This window comes from Mercenaria mercenaria, chromosome 3 (assembly GCF_021730395.1).
Source record: "Mercenaria mercenaria strain notata chromosome 3, MADL_Memer_1, whole genome shotgun sequence".
NCBI lineage: Eukaryota > Metazoa > Mollusca > Bivalvia > Venerida > Veneridae > Mercenaria > Mercenaria mercenaria.
Genome location: NC_069363.1, coordinates 42,166,200 through 42,189,267, shown reverse-complemented (window position 1 = coordinate 42,189,267; position 23,068 = coordinate 42,166,200). Strand labels below are relative to the sequence as shown.

The 23,068-nt window shown below is 35.1% G+C and overlaps 2 protein-coding genes across 2 annotated transcripts; both read right to left on the bottom strand.

The window, feature by feature from the left end:
- Window positions 1-1,372: 1,372 nt before the first annotated feature.
- Window positions 1,373-5,233, bottom strand: LOC123523545 (neuropeptide Y receptor type 6-like). Its single transcript, XM_045301208.2, has one exon. It carries the CDS (start codon window positions 5,195-5,197, stop codon window positions 3,953-3,955), a length of 1,245 nt encoding a protein of 414 aa, XP_045157143.1. The 5' UTR covers window positions 5,198-5,233; the 3' UTR covers window positions 1,373-3,952.
- Window positions 5,234-8,684: 3,451 nt separating this feature from the next.
- LOC123524976 (cysteinyl leukotriene receptor 2-like) lies at window positions 8,685-16,179 on the bottom strand. Its single transcript, XM_045303631.2, has one exon. It carries the CDS (start codon window positions 15,959-15,961, stop codon window positions 14,579-14,581), a length of 1,383 nt encoding a protein of 460 aa, XP_045159566.2. The 5' UTR covers window positions 15,962-16,179; the 3' UTR covers window positions 8,685-14,578.
- Window positions 16,180-23,068: the final 6,889 nt, after the last annotated feature.

Here is a 23,068-nt window from a genome sequence, read left to right as displayed (position 1 = left end):
TCAGCAAAATGTCCAAGGAACTTCTAAACCAGGCATGGTATATTTCCTAATACTTTGTGCAAGTTTACCTCATAATGAAGGCTACTAAAACTGCTTTGATTCACCTTATTCAGTATAGTGAGTGATGTATATTCGATGTTGTACAATACGCAAAACACTGTAAAACCAATGATACATTTGTAATACTTTATTATAGTAATTGAATTTCACGTCTACAGAGCACAGTCTCCTAAAACCAATGCCCATTTTTATGGTCGTGGACACACACCAATATTAGTGTGATTGCTTATTTTCATTTAACAACTCGTTAAGCTATGTCTACGTGCACATGCTTTTTCTCAAAAAGGTTTAGATGCGTAGATTACGTAAATTATTGCGAATTTTAATCTACGTGCCTTCTACCTTACACTAGATTTACAGCAAAGTTTTGTTTGTCCTATGATCGTTTGTTGATGTGATCAATGCTTTCAGGGATTCTATATATAGTGTTCTAAAGCATCATGCCTTAGTTGAACAATCAACAATTCGTTATCTTATGAGCACATTACAATTACATTAATGGCTGAAATAAAGATTGCATCTGTAGTAATTATCTCGGCATCAACTTTCTGAAGCACTGTAGTAATTATTTATTGTTTCTGCTATTAAGGTTTTCTATTGTTTTCTAAAACAATAGTTCATAGAAAGATAATCAAACTGTCAATTCATTAATTTAACATTCTGTATGGTAAATTCCGGGTATAATCTCCCTCCAAAATCAGTATGTACTAAAAGGACGAAATGGAACATTATCTCTTAACTTATAATGGCATCTCAGATGGAAACGGGTTGTAATTTGTGTATTTTTTTATGATTTTCAACTTCATTTTGTATTATACATATCGCTTTCTAATTTTCCAGTCATGTTCGTAAATAGTAACTGATAGCTTCCTTTCCTGCTTAGGGTATAATATTGATTTGAGAAACTGCAGTCTTAACACTCTTTCGGCCGTTCGAGTTTTCAAGTCGGGTAAAATCAGGATTTGGGCTTTTGTTTTAACAAATCGTTATGATTACGAAATCTAAAATTTCAACAAAACATTTCACACTTATTTATTACTAACTCCGGTGTTTTTGAAAGCATCATTTGTTTTTGAATTGTTTAAGCAACCGTTTGGATGAAAACCTTCCGCGTCACTTTTAGAGTACATTAAACCATATAAGGAGAAAAACAAAGGTCTTTGTATTTTCAACCAACGTTTTATTTTGAATATAATCATGCAATATCAATATACAAAACTTAAAAACAATCTGATCTATACGTAACGTTCCCGGAACACAAGGATAGCATTCTGAAAACAAATGTATGCTATCACGAATTAGTTACCTGAAAGAAGCGGGAAGCGGACATTTTAATTTTAACCTTTCCCGGTATGAAAACAAGGATCAAAGACAAAGACGCAGTAAGTATAACTACGTTTTAAGAACCTAGCATCCCAGACCATTTTTATAGCGGTGTATATCCATATATCGTTTTGTACGAAGCAAACACCACAAGAATTTGGGCACATATATCTAAATTAATACAGTATATATAAGAGCAATGAAATACAAATACAAGTCCTACACACTTTTAAGTTATGGACCTACCGGACAAAGAAAGGTCAAAACAAATGTTTGTTTAGGAAATATAAAACAATTATACAATTGTTGATGAAATGCCTGTATTTGGAGCAAAAAAAAAAATGTGTAATTTACCTTTGACTCTTCAAGACATCCTTCCAAAATACTATGTATTCCCTTTTTACATTTACAGATTCTAGCATTTGGTGATCTGTTACAGCTGAACCAATATGGTAATAGAGCCATCTTCAAACCTTTACCCTATGTCGACTGTATGACTTACAAATAATTATACTACAAAAAGTGATCCGCATTTCGCATAGTCTTTCAAGAATACGAACACTGGTAAGTTTACTTAGAGTTTAATAGAGCTAGAAACCACTGACACTACAAACAAAATGTTCGACATCATGCATATATACATAAACACGTGAACACTTACAATGAAGGTAATGTCCCAAAACACTTCATGCTAGTGACTGAAGAAGAGTTGAGAACACACACACGGTATTGCCTAGTTGTTTTCTCAGCTCCAAAGTTTTAACTCTATCAGGATAACATGATTAGCAAAAAAACAACAACAACAACATTTCCATTTAAAACATTGCATGATTATGGAAAACATATTGTAAAAATTGTTCATGGGTCAGAACTGAACACAAAGTTAAATATATTTTGGCCATAAAATCAAGATAATTTCAGATACCCTAAAGTCCTAAAATGTTGGACTACCACTCTAGGGACCATTGGAATAATGTCTCACTTGCACATTGATCTTGCAAAATAAAGCAACCATCCGCACACACAAAAAACATGAAACCTTTAAACAGATTAAAAGCAAGAATTATAACCAGTTGTTTGTGAAATGTTTTTTAAAGGATCTTGCGTGATTAAGGTAGTTCTGCCCGTTTGGATCAAATTTTACTTGTTGAAACCATAATTGTTCAACTCTTCAGAATATCCTTAGAACATTTGGAAAATGTAAAAATATAGGGTCGCATTCTTAATTTTTTGCTAGACTTATTCGAAAAATTTGAGCCTCACGCAAGTTTTAACAATGGAAATTGTGAAAAAAAATCATAATTTTGATATGTTTTTCGCGAACAGAAATTTTTCTGCATAATCGTTAATAAACATACATGTATGGTCTACAATATAATCTTTGGAATAAAACGTGTAGATTCGTGTGCTTGTTTGATTTAGATATTTGCACATTATTAACGAGATACGTACATTTCAATACCATTTTAAGACATAATTAGTACTTATTTAACATGTCTAACGTTTTTATTCTCCTACCGGTGGAACATCGGAGGGGACTATAGGAGTGCCTTCCGACCTTCTGTCCGTCCGTAAATCTGGATTCTGTGATTACTCAAAAAGTGTTCAAGTTAGGTCCATAAAACTTGGTATGTGAATAGAGGGCAATATGTAGATTACACAGTACATGTTTTATGCTTGTAAGTCAAAGGTCAAGGTCACGATGGAAGGTGTCCGCTCCATAATTTTTATATGCTTTGATGGATTATCTTAGTGCTACACACAAATGTTCCCCGTGATAAGACAATGTGTAAACATATGATCCATGCGTGTCGGTTAAAGGTCATGGTCACTGTTTAAGTTCAAGTGAAAATTTATTTCCACTCCATAACATTTAATTGCATTGAAGGAATTTTTATTACTACTACGAAATGTTCCCATGACTATGTGTCGCGCACATGACTCATGGTTGTCGGTCATAGGTCAATGTCACTTTTGAGTTTTCCACCGGTAGGGGACTTCTGTATTGCCACTGCGTCACTTGTTTAATATAAGATTTCATCTTTAAAGGGACAGTAAAGTTGCCGTTTTAATAAAGTTACTCATGGCTTGCATGTTATTCATAAAATGATATTTATTTCCATATTCCGACTCAATGCTTTACTCTATGTTATCCGGATAAATGACGATATGTGATTACTTCCGGTTTATCGAACATGCAGAACTACCTTCAAGTCATTCATTGCGCTGGTGGAATGACTTTTAAAACTTTGTGCTCAATATTTTTCCTACATGTATATGATGAGAAACGTACATGAATTGGTTTTTGCCCGCTGTACATGTATGTAAGTTATTCATTATTTATACGCGTTAATATGGTCGTTATATATCGTTTTTAATACTTAAATAAGTTTTGAGCTATCGATATCTCTTCAGGGATGTGCGGTCTTGGTTTTGCTGAAGGTTGCATCTTTAAGTCTGGCATGTCTATCAGTCTGAACAGTGTTGTTAAATTCCAGCTTTGGGTGTTGATGTTCATTCTATCTTTATACACATCTTACATTACTATAGTTTTATATTACGTAATGTCTTATATATGGTTAGCACTACCAAGGGGAGGACACTCGCATTCTCCTTTTTGGTCTCCATCTCCTTCCATTCCTACGTCTGTTTGTGATTTTCCCCTGTACGCTCGAACAGTTGATACGGACGAGTAAATTGTTCTACGCTGAGAACTAGAGGAGCTGCCTCCGAACACTCCTGCTTTTGCAGAAGGTCGACACAGCAGCAAAGCTTTTATTTCTGAGCGATATTTTGATCCACTGATGATATAAAGAACAAAATTGAATGAAGCGTTAACATAGCCCAGCAAATTTGTAATCACAAACACGAAATGAGTGATCTCTGACAGCCTTATATATTCATATACATTGATACAAAGCCATTGGAAATTGTCTTCTGCCCAGTATGGTAAATAAATGAAATAAATTGAAACTGGTGTCAGGCATAAAAAGAAAACAATGCTCAGTAATACCAACATTATTGTCACCATTTTAGTTTCCGTAGTATTCGATCTGTCACTCATCCTTTCCCTTTCGGCATTTGTTTTCCTTAGATAGTAAACGATGACGGAATTTGCGACTGCTAGTATACCAAAGGGTACAGCATAAACTACTGTAAAGTCGATCCAAGCATACGTTTTAGTCCAAAACGTACGATAACCCTCATAGATAGGTTCACAAAAGCCTTGTCCAATGTACACTGGTAATGATGATTGCCCGAAGCCATAGAAAATGTGCGTGTTAAGTCCAAAGACAATCAAAAATATAACTGTTATAAATATGCAAGAGATTCTCGGTGTACAATCTAGCCTGACTCTGTGCGGCCAAACCACACTAACTAATCGTTCAACAGTTACTGCGACCAACGTCCACGATGAAAACTGACTGCTGGTATATGTTAGATATACTGAAAACTTGCAACCGATTTCACTTCGGTGTCTAATATCTTCGTTCCATACAGCTATAATCCATCTTCTCAATGGCGCATTGAAGAGGAACAAATTATCAGAGAATGCCAAAGCCAAAAGGAACATTGCTGTAGAAGACAGTTTTCTCATTTGCCGAAATAAAACAATTACTGTTAATGTATTTCCAAACGTACCAACTAAAATGATAATAGGCGGAATTATTTTCATCAAAGAATTTGCAGCATTTGCGTAAACTCCTGGAGGCGGGGGTCCTGTCCAGCCCGGCGGGGGACCACATGGCACATTCGATTCTTGTTCGGGCACGGTTATATTGCCTTCGGAACCAAATGTCGTGTTATTAGACATTTTCAAATAGAATGGTTTATCCAGTTAACTATCCGATTTTTACGTGCACACAGCGAATGCAACTAAGCCAATGGCTTCGACAAAAGCGCGATATATTTATACTATAGATGAGAAAATAAAACAACCAATCGTCAGTTTTGTAATTAATATTTTGAGTTTTCCCTGAAACACTCCTAGTAGATTAATGTCATTTAGATTACATTATCATTATTCAAATGATTAATGGAAGAAACAGTTTGTTCATTATCAAGCATTAATCACTTGAAACTGGTATTTGCAATTACATTTGTAGCGTGATTGATCAGGATAAAGATCAGTTAATATGTTATATTGGAACAGTAAGTGATTTTCAAAAGTCATTTTTTGACAGACATATGAATAGTATTATATATTTATCTATTACCGCGAATTTATTTGTGCAACTATCCTTTTTAAATCACAGGCAAGGAGCCTCCATTGCCAAGTGGTTAAGATTCTTGACTTTAAATACTTAGGTGTCTTGCGTATTTTAGTGAGTCCGAACACTGTTTGGTCATCATATCTGGAAGCAGAAGATTGGTTGTTATATCAAGGTGACTTTCCACATTGTGCCTGGAGAGGCACCTGACTCTATAGTCACTATATAAAATGAGCTTTGTCGGTGTGAATTACAATCAAACAAAACAAACCGACGATTCCGAAACACAATAAATGTTAAAGGAACTGGCCTCCAGATCGTACGACAACAGAAAAGGAGATTATTTTAAGGTATCAGAAAATTATAGCTGTGTTTCTGAAGAAAGTTTTAAAACTTAATTATAGACAGACTATATGTTATGGAAACACATGAGAATTAGTTGTTTTTACTATTTTTACATTGAAAATTGAAAACCGTTTATAACGCTTTACTCGAGGTAAATTGCCTTATTTATAAATATCTATATAATTATAACGGTCGTTAAATACATAATCCTCTGTGGTGTATTGGTAAAGACAATGGGATTTTTTTATTCCCACGGCGGCCTGTGTTCGGTTTCCAACGCGAGCATCTTTATTTTCTTGATTTGGCACTTTAAAATAGTTTAGAAATAAAATCACATATTCTAATATGACCAAACTTCAATATTAAAGAAAAATAATTTAAGTCGAAATCTGGAGGTTAGTGCCTTTAAACACAACATTAATATTTTTACCCGTGTCAGTAATACTACTCGTAGAATGCTGTAAATTTGAAATTTTCAATGTACATGCGAAACCTCGTTTGTTTTAAATAACTATATTACTGTTATAGATTTACTTTTTGCTTGGTCACCTCCTCTTAGGTGAATTTTTATTTTGTTATTTCATACTTGTAAAGACCATTAGTTCTCAGAATATGTAACAAAAAGGACAAGGTTCACTTAAGGCATATATGGTATACGGAATTTGGAAGACAGACAGCTGCGCCTATCTTGAAAATTTCAGATTTAAAGATGACAGGCTTCAAGTACCCGTAATGTTAAAAGTGTTTTTTACTTGCGTCAGATATTTTCTCCAGTATTAATGCATAAGTTGCAAGCTTTTGTATGCAGTTTGAAAAACAATAGTTCTTGATGAAAGGAAACCTGGAAATTTAATGCATTAGGGGCTCTCATGTTTCAGGCCAAATTTTGGCAAATCGACCCTTCTCCTTTGGCCATTTATAACGTGTTCCACAAAAAGTGCATTACTGACAATACTGAATTACAATTACAGAACCAAAGCTATAGAGAATCTGGATTAGTATATGTCCCGATAAGTGTCCTTAATTGCCTCCAGTTGTTAAAAGGGCGAAAAAATGAAAGTGAAAACAAAATTAAATTCACTTTTTGACAACTCCTGGAAAAGATGAATGATAAACAAACTCATTTAACTTGCCTGACTTTGGAGGTTGAAAAGATTCTTTCCGAGGAAGGGTCACATATTATTAATTATTATCTTATTTTGTCTGTTTTCAGCTTATTTATGCTGAAATAGGAAGTACCAGAAATGTGGCAACTAACGATTATTCAAACAGGATTTTCGCTACTTTCAAATAAGTACCTGTAACAAGATTATCGTTTTTTTCCGAGAGTTTGGGGGTAGATTTCGCCAAAGCCAACATCTACCACTTATTGTCAGTATTCTTGGTACTTTGGATAACTAGAAATGAAAAACGTGTATCTCATGCGAAATATAATAGAACCTTTATGCGAAACCAATGTTTCGACTTGAGACCAACAAGGGTCCACATCAATGCACGTCTTCGTTTATCCCATATCCATACGTTTATCAATTTCAGTACTTCTATACAACAGTTAAGCGAATAGATCAGATTCTACGGGGGTGCAGGCTGATACCGATCGTAAAGTCCTCAAAATGGTTTTTACACAGCGGCTCCTAAATTGTCACAGCCATAGATACAAAGTAAATGGTGGGAGTGGGTGGGGGGCGCTATATTGGAGTCATGCATACTCTTCTCATCGTCTTTCCGTCTGTCCGTATACGTATCCGCTCCATATGCTCCTAACCATTAGGAAAAGTTTGTTTCATGATACTTGCCTCAGTTATTTATCTTATCAAGACGACGTGCAAAGCGCACAACAAAGGTCACAAGGACCAAGGTCAAGGTCACAAAATTTGTGTCCATTCCATATTTTCTTAACCATCGGAAGGGTTTTCATAAAATTATCATAAATTCTTAATCTCGTTAACGGTTAAGACGATATGCAAAGCGCACAAATCAATTCACTAGGTCCACTGTCAGGGTCGCAAATAGAGATCAATGATCAGGCTGGTAAAATGTGTGTCCATGCCATATTTTCTAAACCACTGAAGTGAATTTCATAAACCTAGCATCAACTCTTAACTTAATCAAAATATGCACAACCCATGTCACTAGTTAGGAAATGGGTAGTATGTATTTTGAAGCTAGAATTGTGCATCTGTTACTTTTTCTTGCGGGAGCTTTTCATATTTTTCTCGTGCTACAAACCTATGTACCAGTCACACGGTTTAGATATTCTGACTGGTTAATGCGAAAAGGTGTGTCAAATGTTGTTTGAACTACACGTCTGCGCTAAAATTGTATATGCAACATGAATGTGCTAAGTGCAGTTTTAAAAAAGCAGAAAAGTAGAGTACTGTGTAAGAACATTTTGACTACAAGTTGACTTTAATTTCGTTATATTATACTGTGAAGCTTTTCTCCTGCTTCAGATATTTGCAAATACTGATATCGTCTAGTATTCAGAGTACATTTTGATGAACATACACTCTGTAAGAACAATACCGCACATGCAAGTGGTCAACATCTATACGGTACTTACTGCTGTAGCGTATAGTTTGAAGTAAACAATTTTATTTATGAGAAATATGGTGTGCTTCGAGGTAATGTTATTTATCTTTCTAATCTCATATCTTGAAAGCTATTTCAGAAATAAGAGAAGCATATGTGTAAACAACTAATGGACGATTAAGTTTTAATCGCACTTAGAAAAGTTATATATGTTCAATACCACTTGATATTTATTTATTCAATCTAATCTTTGCACAATTACAAATAAAATGTTATCATCCAAGATAAAAGACACATTGTACATAGTCATTCTTAATATAGAATTATTAGAGGCTATACATATTTTAAGAGAAACAAAACTTACAGTATATATATATATACCACTAAAGTAAAGGTTGAAAGGCTACTCATATCACTGTATACTAAAAATATTAAATAAAAGCACAGAACAGTAAAATATAGTTAAAACAGACAAGGTGTAATATTATATTAGTTAAATACAATTAAATATTACAAGAAAGATATATTTCACCTCTTATTTGGATAGAAGTGTACAGATTAACAGGTTTCACCTGTTACATAATAGAAGAAGCCAATACAGGCTGACAATTTAAATATTACAATAGAACCCTTAAAATAATAATACTTAGCTAAAATAGTACAAAGCTTGTTTCAGCAACAGAGTAATACCAAGCTAAAAACAAAAAAGACTATGCTGCATTAATGTTTCTACTGTACAAAGTGTTATTTCGGATTTTCAGTATATTTCAGCAGGTTTTTGCTAAAATTCTTTTCATAAACGTCTGAGATATCCTGAAATTATTATCTAGAGAAAAGGCTTTTTCAAAACGTAAATTTCTATCAACAGAATAAGTTTAGCAGTTAAGCAGAACATGAAATTCATTTTCAACAATGGTTTTGCCGGAAGGACAAGTTGTCTTGTGTTCTGGCAATCCCTCATATCGCCAAGTTTCAAACTGCAAGGGTGCAACACCACACCTGAACTTTACCAAAGCAGATCTATGGGAATATGGTAGCTGTATTTTGTAATATGGTTCGACCTCATATCTAGTTTTAAAGAGTCTGTAAGTTCTTAGTTTATTACGACAAACGCCACTAATGCTTGAAACTCTATCGAGTTCAGCTCTCCACTGCAGAATATGGGTGTCTATGAGAACAGTTGATATAGCATTTAATATTTTTACGTTTAAAATGTAATTGTATATATGCATTTAATTAAACCAAGTGAAACTAGCTTATTCTGTACAAGAAATGGTCAGTTTTACATCTGTTGCTTCCTTTTCTTATTGCTTCTGGTATTATCATAGTTAAGTCAACGATTTCAGTGATAACATACTGCTTTCCATTGTTCGAAAATAAATTGCTGCACTGGGGGTATATTTGCCCGTGCCAAGAAAAAATCTCATTGCTCTGTGATGAACAGCAGACATACAGGAAAAAGATTCTATGCCCCAAATAGCAGCACCATATGAAATAACATGGAACCGCATATGAATTATACAATTTAGTTTAAAGATAGTAATGCAGACCACCATAACTTTTTTCTTTGGCAATGAGCAGCCCCAAGGCATGCCCCGCACTCTGTGCTACCATATTTTGCAGTAATTTTATACTCAAGATGTTCTGTTAGCAAAATGGCAAGATACAAATATTTTTTTTGCATAATCTATGACTAACTGACCACATTTAAAGTTAAAAGTTTGAATGCTATATTGAATTTGGTCTAAAATGCACAACAATACTTTTTTCTGCATTGACAGACATTCTTCACGATGTTAACATGTTCTGTAGTTCAATTTCATTCTCAGATACTAACACAATATCATCTGCATATAATACTTGTAGTATACAAACACTTTCATTTCCAATAGCTAGACTTGGGAATTGGATTAATTATACCTTTCGAAAACAATGTGGGGATTATTTCTGTTTGAAAGCAGACATTAAACAAAGTATGCAAAACAAACAGTGAAGTACATGTATCATTCTTTAACACATCAGATGGATAAAGTCTATACCAGCAGCTTTACCAATTTTAGCCTTTTCAACTGCTTTAACAATTTCTAAAATATCTATATCTAAGTCTAAATTAGCATCTAAAATCTTTCCAACAGAATCAGTATTTTCAGCAATATCTACATCATTGTTGCTTTAAGCACTAAAGTCTGCTTACGTTTTGTCAACACCGTCTCGACATCATTCAAGATATCACCAAGCCCGCTCGCTTAGCTCAGTAGGGAGAGCGTCGGTCTACGGATTGCGGGGTTGCGAGTTCGATCCCCGGGCGGGGCGTATGTTCTCCGTGACGATTTGATAAAATTCATAAAAATAATTTGTCCTCCAACTCTGATAATTCATGTGGGGAAATTGGCAGTTACTTGCGGGGAACAGGTTTATACTGGTACAGAATCCAGGAACACTGGTTAGGTAAACTGCCCGCCGTTACATAACTGAAATAATGTTGAAAAACGGCGTTAAACCTAAAACAAACAAACAAGATATCACCATTGTCTAATTCAACCTGCATTGGTATGTCTTTATTACGTTCATTAAAAATTCCAACCGTGCCAATATTTTTTTCAAAACTGATTATTTTCTAAATTAAACAACATCTCATTTTTTTTATCTTATACCTGTAAGCACGTTTACAACGTTGTATTTCTTTATCCAGTTTCTTTCTAACTACAACATATACATGTTTAAGCTCTACTTCGTTTGCTCTATTTGTTCATTTAACCCAGCTAAGCTCTGCAATGTAGACTTCACTCCACATTTCAGAGAGCTTCTGATTCCACGGAAGTTTACATTTCTTGTTCAAATTTAAAGAGGATTTGCCTTTGCATTGATTAATGGTTTAAATAGGTAGCTTATTATACATTTCGGATTTTACAATATCGCACCAGCCATTATAGGCTACATCAAGGTCAGCCTGCACTCTCGTCCCATGCTCAAGTATTTCAATAACAGCCTTAATTTCAATCAGTGTATCATCATCTAGCAAAAAGTCACTTGGAACATTCTCAAGATTGACTTTGTCAAAACTAGGTGGTGGTTCGCATTTATCGACGACATAAAATTGCAGACCATTATTGATTTCAATAGTCCATGAAATTACAGAGTGATCAGGTATATATGAGGGTACAATATTTCCAATAACAAAATTATTAATTTCATCGGTGACGTACGTGACCTTAAAATCGGTAAAAAGATGCAAATTTTCATGACTTACTTAACAATAGTCAACAACACAGCATCCTTTACTTGAAACAGATGTAAAACCATTACGTACATAGTAACGGCCATTTAGCATACAATCAGAAACTGGAAACTGATCACCATTAGCATTTGATTTAAAAGCAACAATGTTACGCTGTTCAATTAAGTCCACCCCTGCGGTGAAATCACCAGAACTGCCATAACGGTTTAAATCAGCGTATATGTAAATAAGTCGCTGTTTTTGATATCAATATATGTTTTGCAGAAGATTATCGTAAAAGAGGTTAACATCTGAGTACACGACGAATTTTCAGGAGGCAAATAGTATACACATGGATAAATACAAAAGCTCTGCATACACCGTTTATACATTACGGATGAGGATTTTCAAGCGGAAAGAAAAGGCAAATCCCTCCTAGCGACTAAATAGGGCATTTTCGTCTTAATTGTTCAGTTCCATTTAAGTCAAGAACATCATGGAAGGCAAATGCTAAAACGTTAACAAAAATGGTATTCGGCTTATAACAGGAAACCTTCTCTTAAATTGTCATTTAAATCATGTAAGCATTATCAGACCTAAATGTGTCATAAACCTCTCTGCCCGAAAGATTTATGCTTTTGACTAGTATACTTTTACAAGCTACCTTTGGAAAATTTTGATAGCTTTGATGAACAAACTAAAATGTCTTCATTTTTACTAAACAATAATAAAAATTATTATAACAAATAGACCCATGCATAAGAAAACCAAGTAGTGGCTACCTTAACATCTGATTTTTTGTAAGTTTTCATGATAAGCCTCTAATCAATTCATGTAACTGGGCTATTTATCGCTGTATATGTTTTAACACACTTTTTATTTGACAATTGCATTTTGTTTCCATTTTGATACCATATCTATTAGATGTTTATTTCCTTTCGTTAAAAAAATCAAGTTTAAAAGCACGACCATCGCAACAAATTATGGTCTTGTTTCCGTTTTAGTGAATAAAAAAAGAGGAATAATGACTCGATTTCATCATACTCGTATTACATTTTAAAGTATCTAAAACCCTATAAAAAGATTGTGAGTAATATTAAAAACGAAATAGTCATTATACACGAATCGTGTATTGCCTTGATTTAGTGACTTTCATAACAAGTGGTCGTAATGATATATGAACTATACTGGAATTTAGCTCGGTATCTACATATATCCTTTCAATACTACATCTACAACAAACATATATATTCTAAAAGTTTAAACATTGCTTGTTATGGATGGGATAACTTAATAGCAGTATGCATAAGGTTTAAAATATACACACAGCAAGCGGCAACCCGTTATAGTCACTATAACATTAACCTTTAACTTACTAATCACAAAAGCAATAATGACCATTTACTGACCACACGCATTTATCCAATGGAATTTGATGACAGTGGGGCAAAGCATTCTGTACTTATTCAGTGCAAACCGTTTTCAGTCTCGAGGTCACTTTGACCTTGACCTTTGACCGTCTGACCCCTTAAACAACAAGGGGTCATTTACTGACCGTAGGCAATCAGCCTATGAATTTTGACTGTTGTGAAACGAAGCATTCTTTAGGTATTGATCAGAAACCAAATGGCCTATTGACAGAACGACAGGCAGACTAAACCTACTCTCCTTCGAATGAGGTTTGTGTTTTCTCCGAAGCATGTCATTGGTAGTTACTTTGTTTCTACAAATACCTCAACAAAATATAGTAGGAAGCACCTAGTTGGTCCAAACAATTTGGTTTAAATATAGATATAAGCATAAATGATCGATGTAGTCTAATATTTGAAAATTGAAATGGTACTTGAGATAGCTACTATTATAGCGCTTATGTTAATATTGTTTCAATAAATTTATATCTATTTATTAGCTATGAATATGTACAATAAGAATCCAAACAAAAAAAAAAAGAAGTTTGGTAAATACGTATACTACTGAAGTGGTGTTTATATTCTCGAAAAGAAAATATATTTTAATGACAAATGTGGAACGCGCGACAGTTAACTTTGCTAGAATTAAGAAATTAACTTCCTTATTGGCTAAAATACTTTTTAAATAGTTAAGTGAGTATTCAACAGTTCTTCGAAGCTTTCACTGACGTCCAAAATGGTATCATACTGATTTTTCTTTTGCTAAAATTCATAGCTAAGTATTTGATACAGTTTAGACATTTTTCATTACTCTACAGAATTAAGCAAGAGCGTCTCTGTTGGCGAGTTGTAACGTCACTGTCTTTAAATAACTTTCCCTGGACTTTCTCCGGCTACCAATCGAATCCCTCATTTTCATATCCATGATACTGGCATCAGGTAAATATTTGACAATTATGTGATACATGTATACTTTTCGATTTAATATTTATTTTTGTTGTGCTGCTTTTGGAAACACATTTTTCATTTGATTTACAGGAAGGTACGACATAAATTTTAATCAAGCTTACACTTGTCTCTACAACCATCTATCGTAAAAAGTGTGCTCAAATATTATACAATGCACCCCTAAACAAGACACTATAGTACGTTTGTCAGGACTTAATAGTTCATTAATGTTTCAAATATTTACATTTTTAAGATCATAGATTTTTTTTTATTCAGTTGTCTGAGGTTAAGACTACATATTTATAACTTGCGATCAAATCATTGGTTTCATTAGATATCAGTCCAATAATATTTACTGATCCAAGGATATCATCACTGATCTACAGATATTGTCCGCCGGGAAGTCAATTTCTTGTTTACCAAATGAAATTTTGTGTTTTATAAAACTGATAACTGGACAAATCTGAACGTTAAAGACATTATTTAACAGTAAAAGTATTATAACAGTATAGCTTACTGCTGGTTTTCATCCCTTATAGTCTTACACTTTCGGTATTGGTATTGTTATCAAGTTCCTCACTGTAGTCCAGACGCAGAGGTTTCTTATTGAGCATATTTTCATCTCTATCATAAGCATCACCAACACTTGCTTTGATGCTGTTTTGTTTTGTCTGCCAAGCAGGATCAAGATTCACTACATTTGCCCCATTGCTGTCAGTACTCTTCGTCGAAGATTGCCTGCTTATTGACGCTAAAGTTGATGTTGTTCCTTGACGCCGGACTCCTGAACCACTGCTTCCAAATAAGCCCTCCTTTCCTCCAGGTCGACACAGAAGAAATGCTTTCAGTTCAGCGCGATATTTTGATCCACTTATTGTATAAAGAACAAAATTAAAAGCTGAGTTGATATAACCAATAAGGTTAGTAACCGTGGAAACGAACTCTTGCAGTTCGTTCAATCGTATGTATTCGTATATATCAATGCACTGCCATTTTTCAATTGACTCGAGCCAGTAAGGTCTATATATGTAATAGATGGACACCGGTGTAAGAGATATGAAAAATACAACACTCAAACATATCAGCATTATTGTAACAGTCCTTGTGTCGCTCGCCTTATTCTTATGCCCTGCGCTCTTGATTATGCTTAGTTTTCTCCTTTGGTTCTGGGATTTACGTAGTTTATAGATGATGGCTGTATTTGCAACAAGTAGGACCACAAAAGGCACAAGAAAAACGACTGCAAAGTCAATCCATGTATACATTTTCGACCAAAATGTGTGGTAACCTTCGTAAAGTGGCTCACATAGACCTTGGTTGTTAAATATAGGTAAATCGGACCTTCCAAATCCATAGAAAATATGCGCGTTTGATCCGAAAATGATAAGAATTAGAACTGCCACAACACCTGTTGCAGACTTTCGAGTACATCCCAATCTCACTCTGTGCGGCCACACGACGCAGATAAATCGCTCCACAGTTACTGCAACTAGAATCCAAGAGGATAATTGAAGACTCGAGTATGTAAGGTATACAGAAAACTTACATCCTAATTCACTAATATATCTTACATCTTTATCCCATATTACAATTATCCATCTTCTTAAAGGAGCATTTAATAGGAACAATGTGTCCGAAATCGCCAACGTTAAAAGAAACACTGCAGTTGATGAGATTTTTCTCATATATCGCAGTAAAATGATTACAGTCAATATGTTACCAACTGTTCCAATTGAAATGATAATTGGAGGCACTATTTTCCATAATCGCTCCGCAGCAATGATATAAGTCCCTGGTGGCGGAGGTCCTGTAAACCCAGGAGGTGGCATACAAGGTGGTCCATCAGGCTGGCCAACTGGTGGTCCTTCCTCCTCGTCGAACATACCACCTCTGTCCATTGTCATATTAGCAGACATAGTTATAAAATCTACGTCCTTCACTGGGTTATATATGCTATATCCACCGAATTGTCTTAACAAACGTTACATAAATGAAATGTTCCTACCCAACATAAGGATTTGAAGTGAAAAATGAACCAGCGATTTTATTATATATTTAATGAAAACGTATTAAGTGTATCGAGTATATGTTCCACTTGAATAATATTGTCATATATTTGCGTCATATAATTATCCTCCAGTCAGCTACCAAGTCTGAATCATAAGTGTTTAAAGATACAATCTTTATCATGAATTACCCGGATACAACATCTTTTTTTATTACTTGTCAAACATTATATATAGAGGATGAATTTCGCGCTCTGTGTGGCTGTGTTTGCGCTACGTAAAACGCCTTCGAACGTGTTTATCATGAAAAGGGCGCTATATAAATCTGGTATAATAATTATAATAATATATGTGCTATTAATATATGTTTTTTCTACATGTCACATTATGCGGTCTTTTTTTTCTCATTAAAATTTCTCAAGTTGATAGGGTAGATAACAGGGCTGATTGATCTATTCTGTATCATACTCCGGAAGAGCGATATGCCATGCTAATGATAAATGCTAAATACATAGTACTTAAGACTTAATGCCAAGTATTTAACACTAAATACAAGTACGTAATGACAATTGCTAAAATACCAAATGCTATATGCCATATACTTAATGTCAAATGTTTCATCCTTTGTCAAATGACAAATGCTTACTGCAAAATTAATGAACTTTGTCTATATCTCACACACCAGTAAATGTATCTTTCAATTATTAGAAAGCACCTGATTTTCTAACTGTTAGATTAGAAGCAAAAGCAAGTCCTATCGATCATGCAAACGCCGGACCTACACTGTGTCTGAGAAAATAATAAGATACTTCTTAAAGAGACAAATTTATATTGCAAAAAGGACAACGACTGAAGTGTATTATGTATGCAGCTTTTTATTTAAACAAGAGCTCGTGGAATACGAAATGCCCCCATTGATGCATTCAGTAATTGCACAAGGAACAGAAATTATATGCTCACTGTAAAAAAGTTCTACCGTTCTGGTTCAATCTGACCTTGACCTTTAACCTATTAACCTAAAAAGAGACCACAGAGTGATCTTGGCGCCCACTACTGGGCCATTTTTGAATGTTCCAAATTTCAAGACTAGCTCAAGGTCAAAATCAAGGTCAAATTTCATCTCGGTACAAAACACTGTGCATGTGGTCCAAATTTGAAAGCTGTTGCTTGAGAAAAGTGAAAGTAGGTAACAGGTAAAATTCAATGTCAAATTTCAAGTCAGAAATATGCATGCGGTCAAAATTTGAAGCTGTAGCTTCAGAAATGTGAAAGTAGGTCACTAAGTCAATCTCAAAATCAAAGTTCATTTCGGTACACAAAACTATGCATGGGGTTCAAATTTGAAGGCTGTAGCTTGAGAAACGTGAAAGTAGGTCACTAGGTCAAAATCAAGGTCAAATTATATTTCGAAACACACAACTGGGCGCGTGGTCCAAATTTGAAGCCTGTGCCTTCAGAAATGTGAAAGTTGGTCACTAGGTCAATCTCAAGATCAAAGTTCATTTCGGTACACAAAACTATGCTTGTGGTTCAAATTTGAAGGCTGTAGCATCAAAAATGTGAAAGTAGGTCACTAGGTCAATAAAAAAGGTGAAAGTTTGTTTCGGTACACAAACCTATGCATGTGGTCTAAATTTGAAGGCTGTAGCTACAGAAATGTGAAAGTAGGTCACTAGATCAAGATCAAGGTTATATTTTATTTTGGAACACAAAACTAAGCATGTGGTCCAGATTCGAAGTCTGTAGCTTCAAAAATGTGAAAGTAGGTCACTAGATCAATAAAAAGGTCAAAATTTGTTTCGGTACACAAACCTATGCATGTGGTCCAAATTTGAAGGATGTAGCTACAGAAATGTGAAAGTAGGTCACTAGGTCAAGATCAAGATCAACTCATGTCAAGCTTCATCTTGCCACTCAAAACTATACATGTGGTCCAAATTTGAATGATGTAGGTTATGGACATGAAGATTCTAAGTTTTTTCCTATACAAGTCTTTATGAACCATGTGACCCCCTGGGCGGGGCCATATTTGGGGACCCTAGAGGGATAATTTGAACAAACTTGGTAGAGAACCACTAGATGATGCTACATTACAAATATCAAAGCCCTATTCTTTGTGGTTTGGTCAGGAAGATTTTCAAAGTTTTTCCCTATATAAGTCTATATAAACCATGTGACCCCCAGGGCGGGGTCATATTTGACCTTAGGGGAATAATTTAAACAATTTTAGTAGAGGACCACTAGATGACGTCATATACGAAATATCAAAGCCCTAGGACCTGTGGTTTTGGACAAGAGGTTTTTCAAAGTTTTTTCCTATATAATTCTATATAAACCATGTGACCCCCGGAGTGGGGCCGTATTTGACCTTAGGGAAATAATCTGAACAATCTTGGTAGAGGACCACTAGATTTTGCTACATACCAAATATCAAAGCCCTAGGCCCTGTGGTTTTGGACAAAAAGATCAGAAACCGTTTAACTGTTCCTGGCCGGTGTGACCTTGACCTTTGACCTAATGACTTCAAAATCAATAGGAGTCATTTGCTGGTCATGACCAACCTCACTATCAATTTTCCTGATACTAGGCCCAAGCGTTCTTGAGTTATTGCCCGGAAACCATTTTCCTGTTCCTGGTCACTGTATCCTTGACCTTTGATATACTGACCTCAAAATCAATAGGAGACATCTGCTAGTCATCAGCAACCTCCTTGTAACCTTTCATGACCCCAGGCCTAAGTGTTCTTGAATTATCATCTGGAAACCGTTTAACTGTTCAGGGTCACTGTGACCTTGACCTTTAACATACTGACCTCAAGATCAATAGGGGTCATCTGCTGGTCATGACCAACCTCTCTATCAACTTTCATGATCCTAAGCCCAAGTGTTATTGAGTTATCATCCGGAAACAGTTTAACTATTCAGGGTCACTGCGACCTTGACCTTTGACATACAGACCTCAAAATTAATAGGGGTCATCTGCTCGTGATGACCAACCTCCCTATCAACTTTCATGATCCTAGGCCAAAGCGTTCTTGAGCTATCATCCGGAAACGGATTGGTCTACATTCCGACCGGCCGACCGACCGACCGACCATCTGCAAAACAATATACACCCCCCCCACCCCTCTTCGAAGGGGGCCATAATAACTATTTAGAAATAAGCAGTTCGCATGCATTGTTCTGCATTTCGCAAAAAACAATTAGACTTTATCATGTTACAATTAACAATTAAATTTGACAGTTTTTTTTATATCCGTGTCTGGAATCGACATGGAGTAATATACACCTAGACTTTTAGCATTTGACATAAGTATTTTGCATTTCGACATTTAATATTTTACAATCGTCAGGGCGCACAGGCATTCCATATATATCAGGAGTTTTGTCAAGTTCATTTTCAATGATAGGCAAAAATATTTATAACACTTATCATTCGAAAGGACCCGGTTGAAGTAAATTGGCATCTTTAATTTTCAAAATACATGTATACAGATTATTTTTTGAAATAATGAAAAATTTATTTTATTTGAGAATACCATCCTAATTTTGTTGAACATCATTTTTGTAATATTTTGATTTGCCTTTTTGCCTGTTAAAAAAACTTTCAGGATATGGGCTGAAACTTTGCACTAAAACGGTTATAGATAAATTTGATTTAAATGCATGTACCAGGATGTCGAAACTACTATCCACATAGACCTGCAAAATGAATCATGCTCCCAAAATTATACACATAATTTCGGAAAACACATTTTTGACGAACTAGTACAACAAACAGATACCACATGACTTTGCGTTTTAATTTAAAAGAAACCCACAACTTTTTAAGGCCTATCTAAGTAGCTGTAAATAAAATGCAGATTAAATAAACTTCTTCATGCCGCATATTAGTATACAATGTTAAGTTCATATGAAAGAAGAATACCAGGTGTTCATGCCCGTGAATAGAACGGTATATGTCTGAAATATAATGAACTTATTAAGTATGAGTCTCGGCTGCACGGATTTGTACGTGAACAAAAACTGACTCCAGCTTTCATTTCTTGTTTTATAAGTTTTTTTTTTACAGATACTAAACATATTTTAAATCAAAAATATTCATGCAAGTATAAAGGCTGCTCTTTAATTGAAAACTTTAACTGTTCCATCGGAAAAGTTCATTGAGAGTGTTAACTTGTATTCTACTTCTTAACCACAACAACAAAAAAATAATAAGACGAGTTTGTACTGTGAAATGCGTGGTTAAACAGCTCGCTTTAGTTTTTTTTTTTCAATAACATTACCACGATTAAGTGTAAAATTTTTAATGTCATCTTCTTAATTAGTTTAAAAGGACGGATTATTGCTTAACAAAATACCCGCGCATATCCCGATGCCTCAAACTTTGCTAATACATGTAGACAAATTTACAACGAAGTTGGTTGCCTTGTTGTTCAACTGGATGTTTTGAGTTTAAAGCGAATGCACTTTTGTGTTTGTGGCAAAAAGGCCGCTTTACAATAAGTAAACCTACATAAAATCATCATTATATTACGAATTTTACTACAACACTATAATAGGCCTTAATTAAAGATTGATATGTTATTAATTATATCTTACCTGAGACTCCGGTTTTTACTTAACTTTAACTTTGTTACGTCCACAAGCATTGTCAAGTCTAGATCAACGCACAAGGCAAACATAAAACTTGTTTCTTAAATTTGAAAAAAAGTCACATTTTCTTTCATTTTATCTGGCACTGGAGATTTTTTCTTCAAATACCTGTAGTATATATTCTTCTCTGACTTTAATTGCTGTTGTTAGTAATATACTGGAAGTCATTATGTAATTATTACACAACTGGCATGGTAAAAATAGGTCACCTTAGTGATCAAGACCATAACATTAGACTTGTTTGTGATTTCGAGGATAACAGCTAATGAAGTCAATGAATCAGTTTCAGGTAGTTTGAACAAATTCCAGTTAAAACACAGTGGACTAACCATACACGATAGACGGAAGTCCCGGTCAATAAAAGGCACTTAGACGACAGTAAAGTAGAAAAAGTGGAAACTCCACAGGTCGCTCAACACGACAAAAACGAAAATGTTGCAGGCTCGGTTTGATTGAGCCTGTTCATGGACGGTAGTGGAAATGCATGCTACCGTCCACGCCCTCTAGCCCCGGGTTGAGCAGAACTCAACATTTACACATGCCACAAGTACAAAAATCAATTTAGAAACATCCGCAGATGTATTCATACGGCACTTCAACAGGAAGTCTATACCTAGGTAAAAACATCATATGGATGCTATTACGAAGGATGGCCGAAGACGGACAATCATATGTTGTAAACTGGAATACCTTTCATGAAACTGCTTTTGAAAACATCCGAAATAAGACAACAATTGGATTCGGTCCTATGTACCCACAGTCGCCAAACAAACCTGGATGTTGTAAAGTCTTCTATTGAATACTTTCTACACGTTTCATATGCTCTTAGACAAGACACTACAGTTGTCACATGCGACCAAGCTATCTATGATATTGTCAAAGTAAGTCATGTATTTAATAACTTATGTAAAGCATCACTAGTATTTGATCAAATCACAAATTCAGCTTATATCACCTGTCATCACTTCTAAAGTATCTGTTTCTATAATCAGTATTTAATTTACAAACTGGACATTCACTGACTGAGTATTTAATGGCAATAACAATAGTTTAAGCCTATGTTCAATCTGTTTTGATATACTGTTTACTTTTGTAACTTTCGTTGCGTGTTCCGTCCAATTAACATTTCCGACTTTATTTGTATTTAGCATGTTGACGTTCTTTAGTGTTGAGTACGTATTCCCGAGGGCTTAGTCTGTGTATTTTGTAGTTTTATATTTATGATGACTATTGGCTATTTATACTTTCATTTTTCTTTCCGTATATCATTTAGGTTTTCAAGTGAAGCATCCAGAGCGTTATGGTTCACTGGTAGTGCGTTTAGGAGGATTACACATATCAGTAAACTTCATGACAGCCATTCGAAAAATAATGCAGGGTGGGGTATTGTAAGAGCTTTTAGTGGAGTGCGGGGTGTTCAAACAAGGGACGGTCAAAAGAGTAATAAATGGCGGAGATTATTACAAAATAGTTCGTTGCAACACCATTTGGTGAAGCATTCTTCGGCTTGTTTTGTAATTCATTTGAACAGTGGTGTTACGACCAGGATGAAGAAGTAGAGCAGTTGGGCAGAGTAAACGACGTCACCTCAACGCAAGAAGTGGATAACTGCACTGACTTAAAGAAGGACTTATTCACTTTTTGCGCTAAGGTGACGACGAGGACCTTTCAAGAGTCTACGAAGCGCTAACAAACAGAAATATTGGGGACATTCAAACTTACCTAGATGCATCAATGGAGTCTTAACAGACGCTGGAATAGTACATTGAGCAGTTATACTCATGCTAGGACCAACAGGGGAAGTATTGGCTGATGTAAATCCGTATGGTTTTGGTACTATTACCATACAAATATGCTGAAAAAACAGATGAATGGGACTGTCTTCTAAGACCAGTTGAGAACATGCTTCTTTATCTTGTTTCAGCAGGCCACATGAAATACAGTAGCTGTAGTCCTCTCTATCTGAATGATGTGAGGAATCTGCAAGAACGACATCCAGAAGTGCATGAATCGTTCCAACGAGATAAAATTTGTATCCGGCAAACAGACGGAAAAAATTCAATGGAGTTTGGACTAACCTAGCCCTCGGGCAAACGTACAACAAGGATGGAAAAACAACCTTATTCAAAGAAATTGCGGGCGATGAAGCAGAATCTACGATAGAAAAGTACATTACAGCAGCCCCAAAAACGTAACAATGTTTCAGAGACAGTGCGGAAAATGACACGACTGGGTCGTTGTGACGAAAAGTATCATTCCTCCGGAATAAAGAAGGGATTTAGCTCGAGAAATCGAAATGACAGTGAGAGATAAAATGATTGATCCTTTTCAAGCTCAAAATACGTCTCTAATCAATATTGTA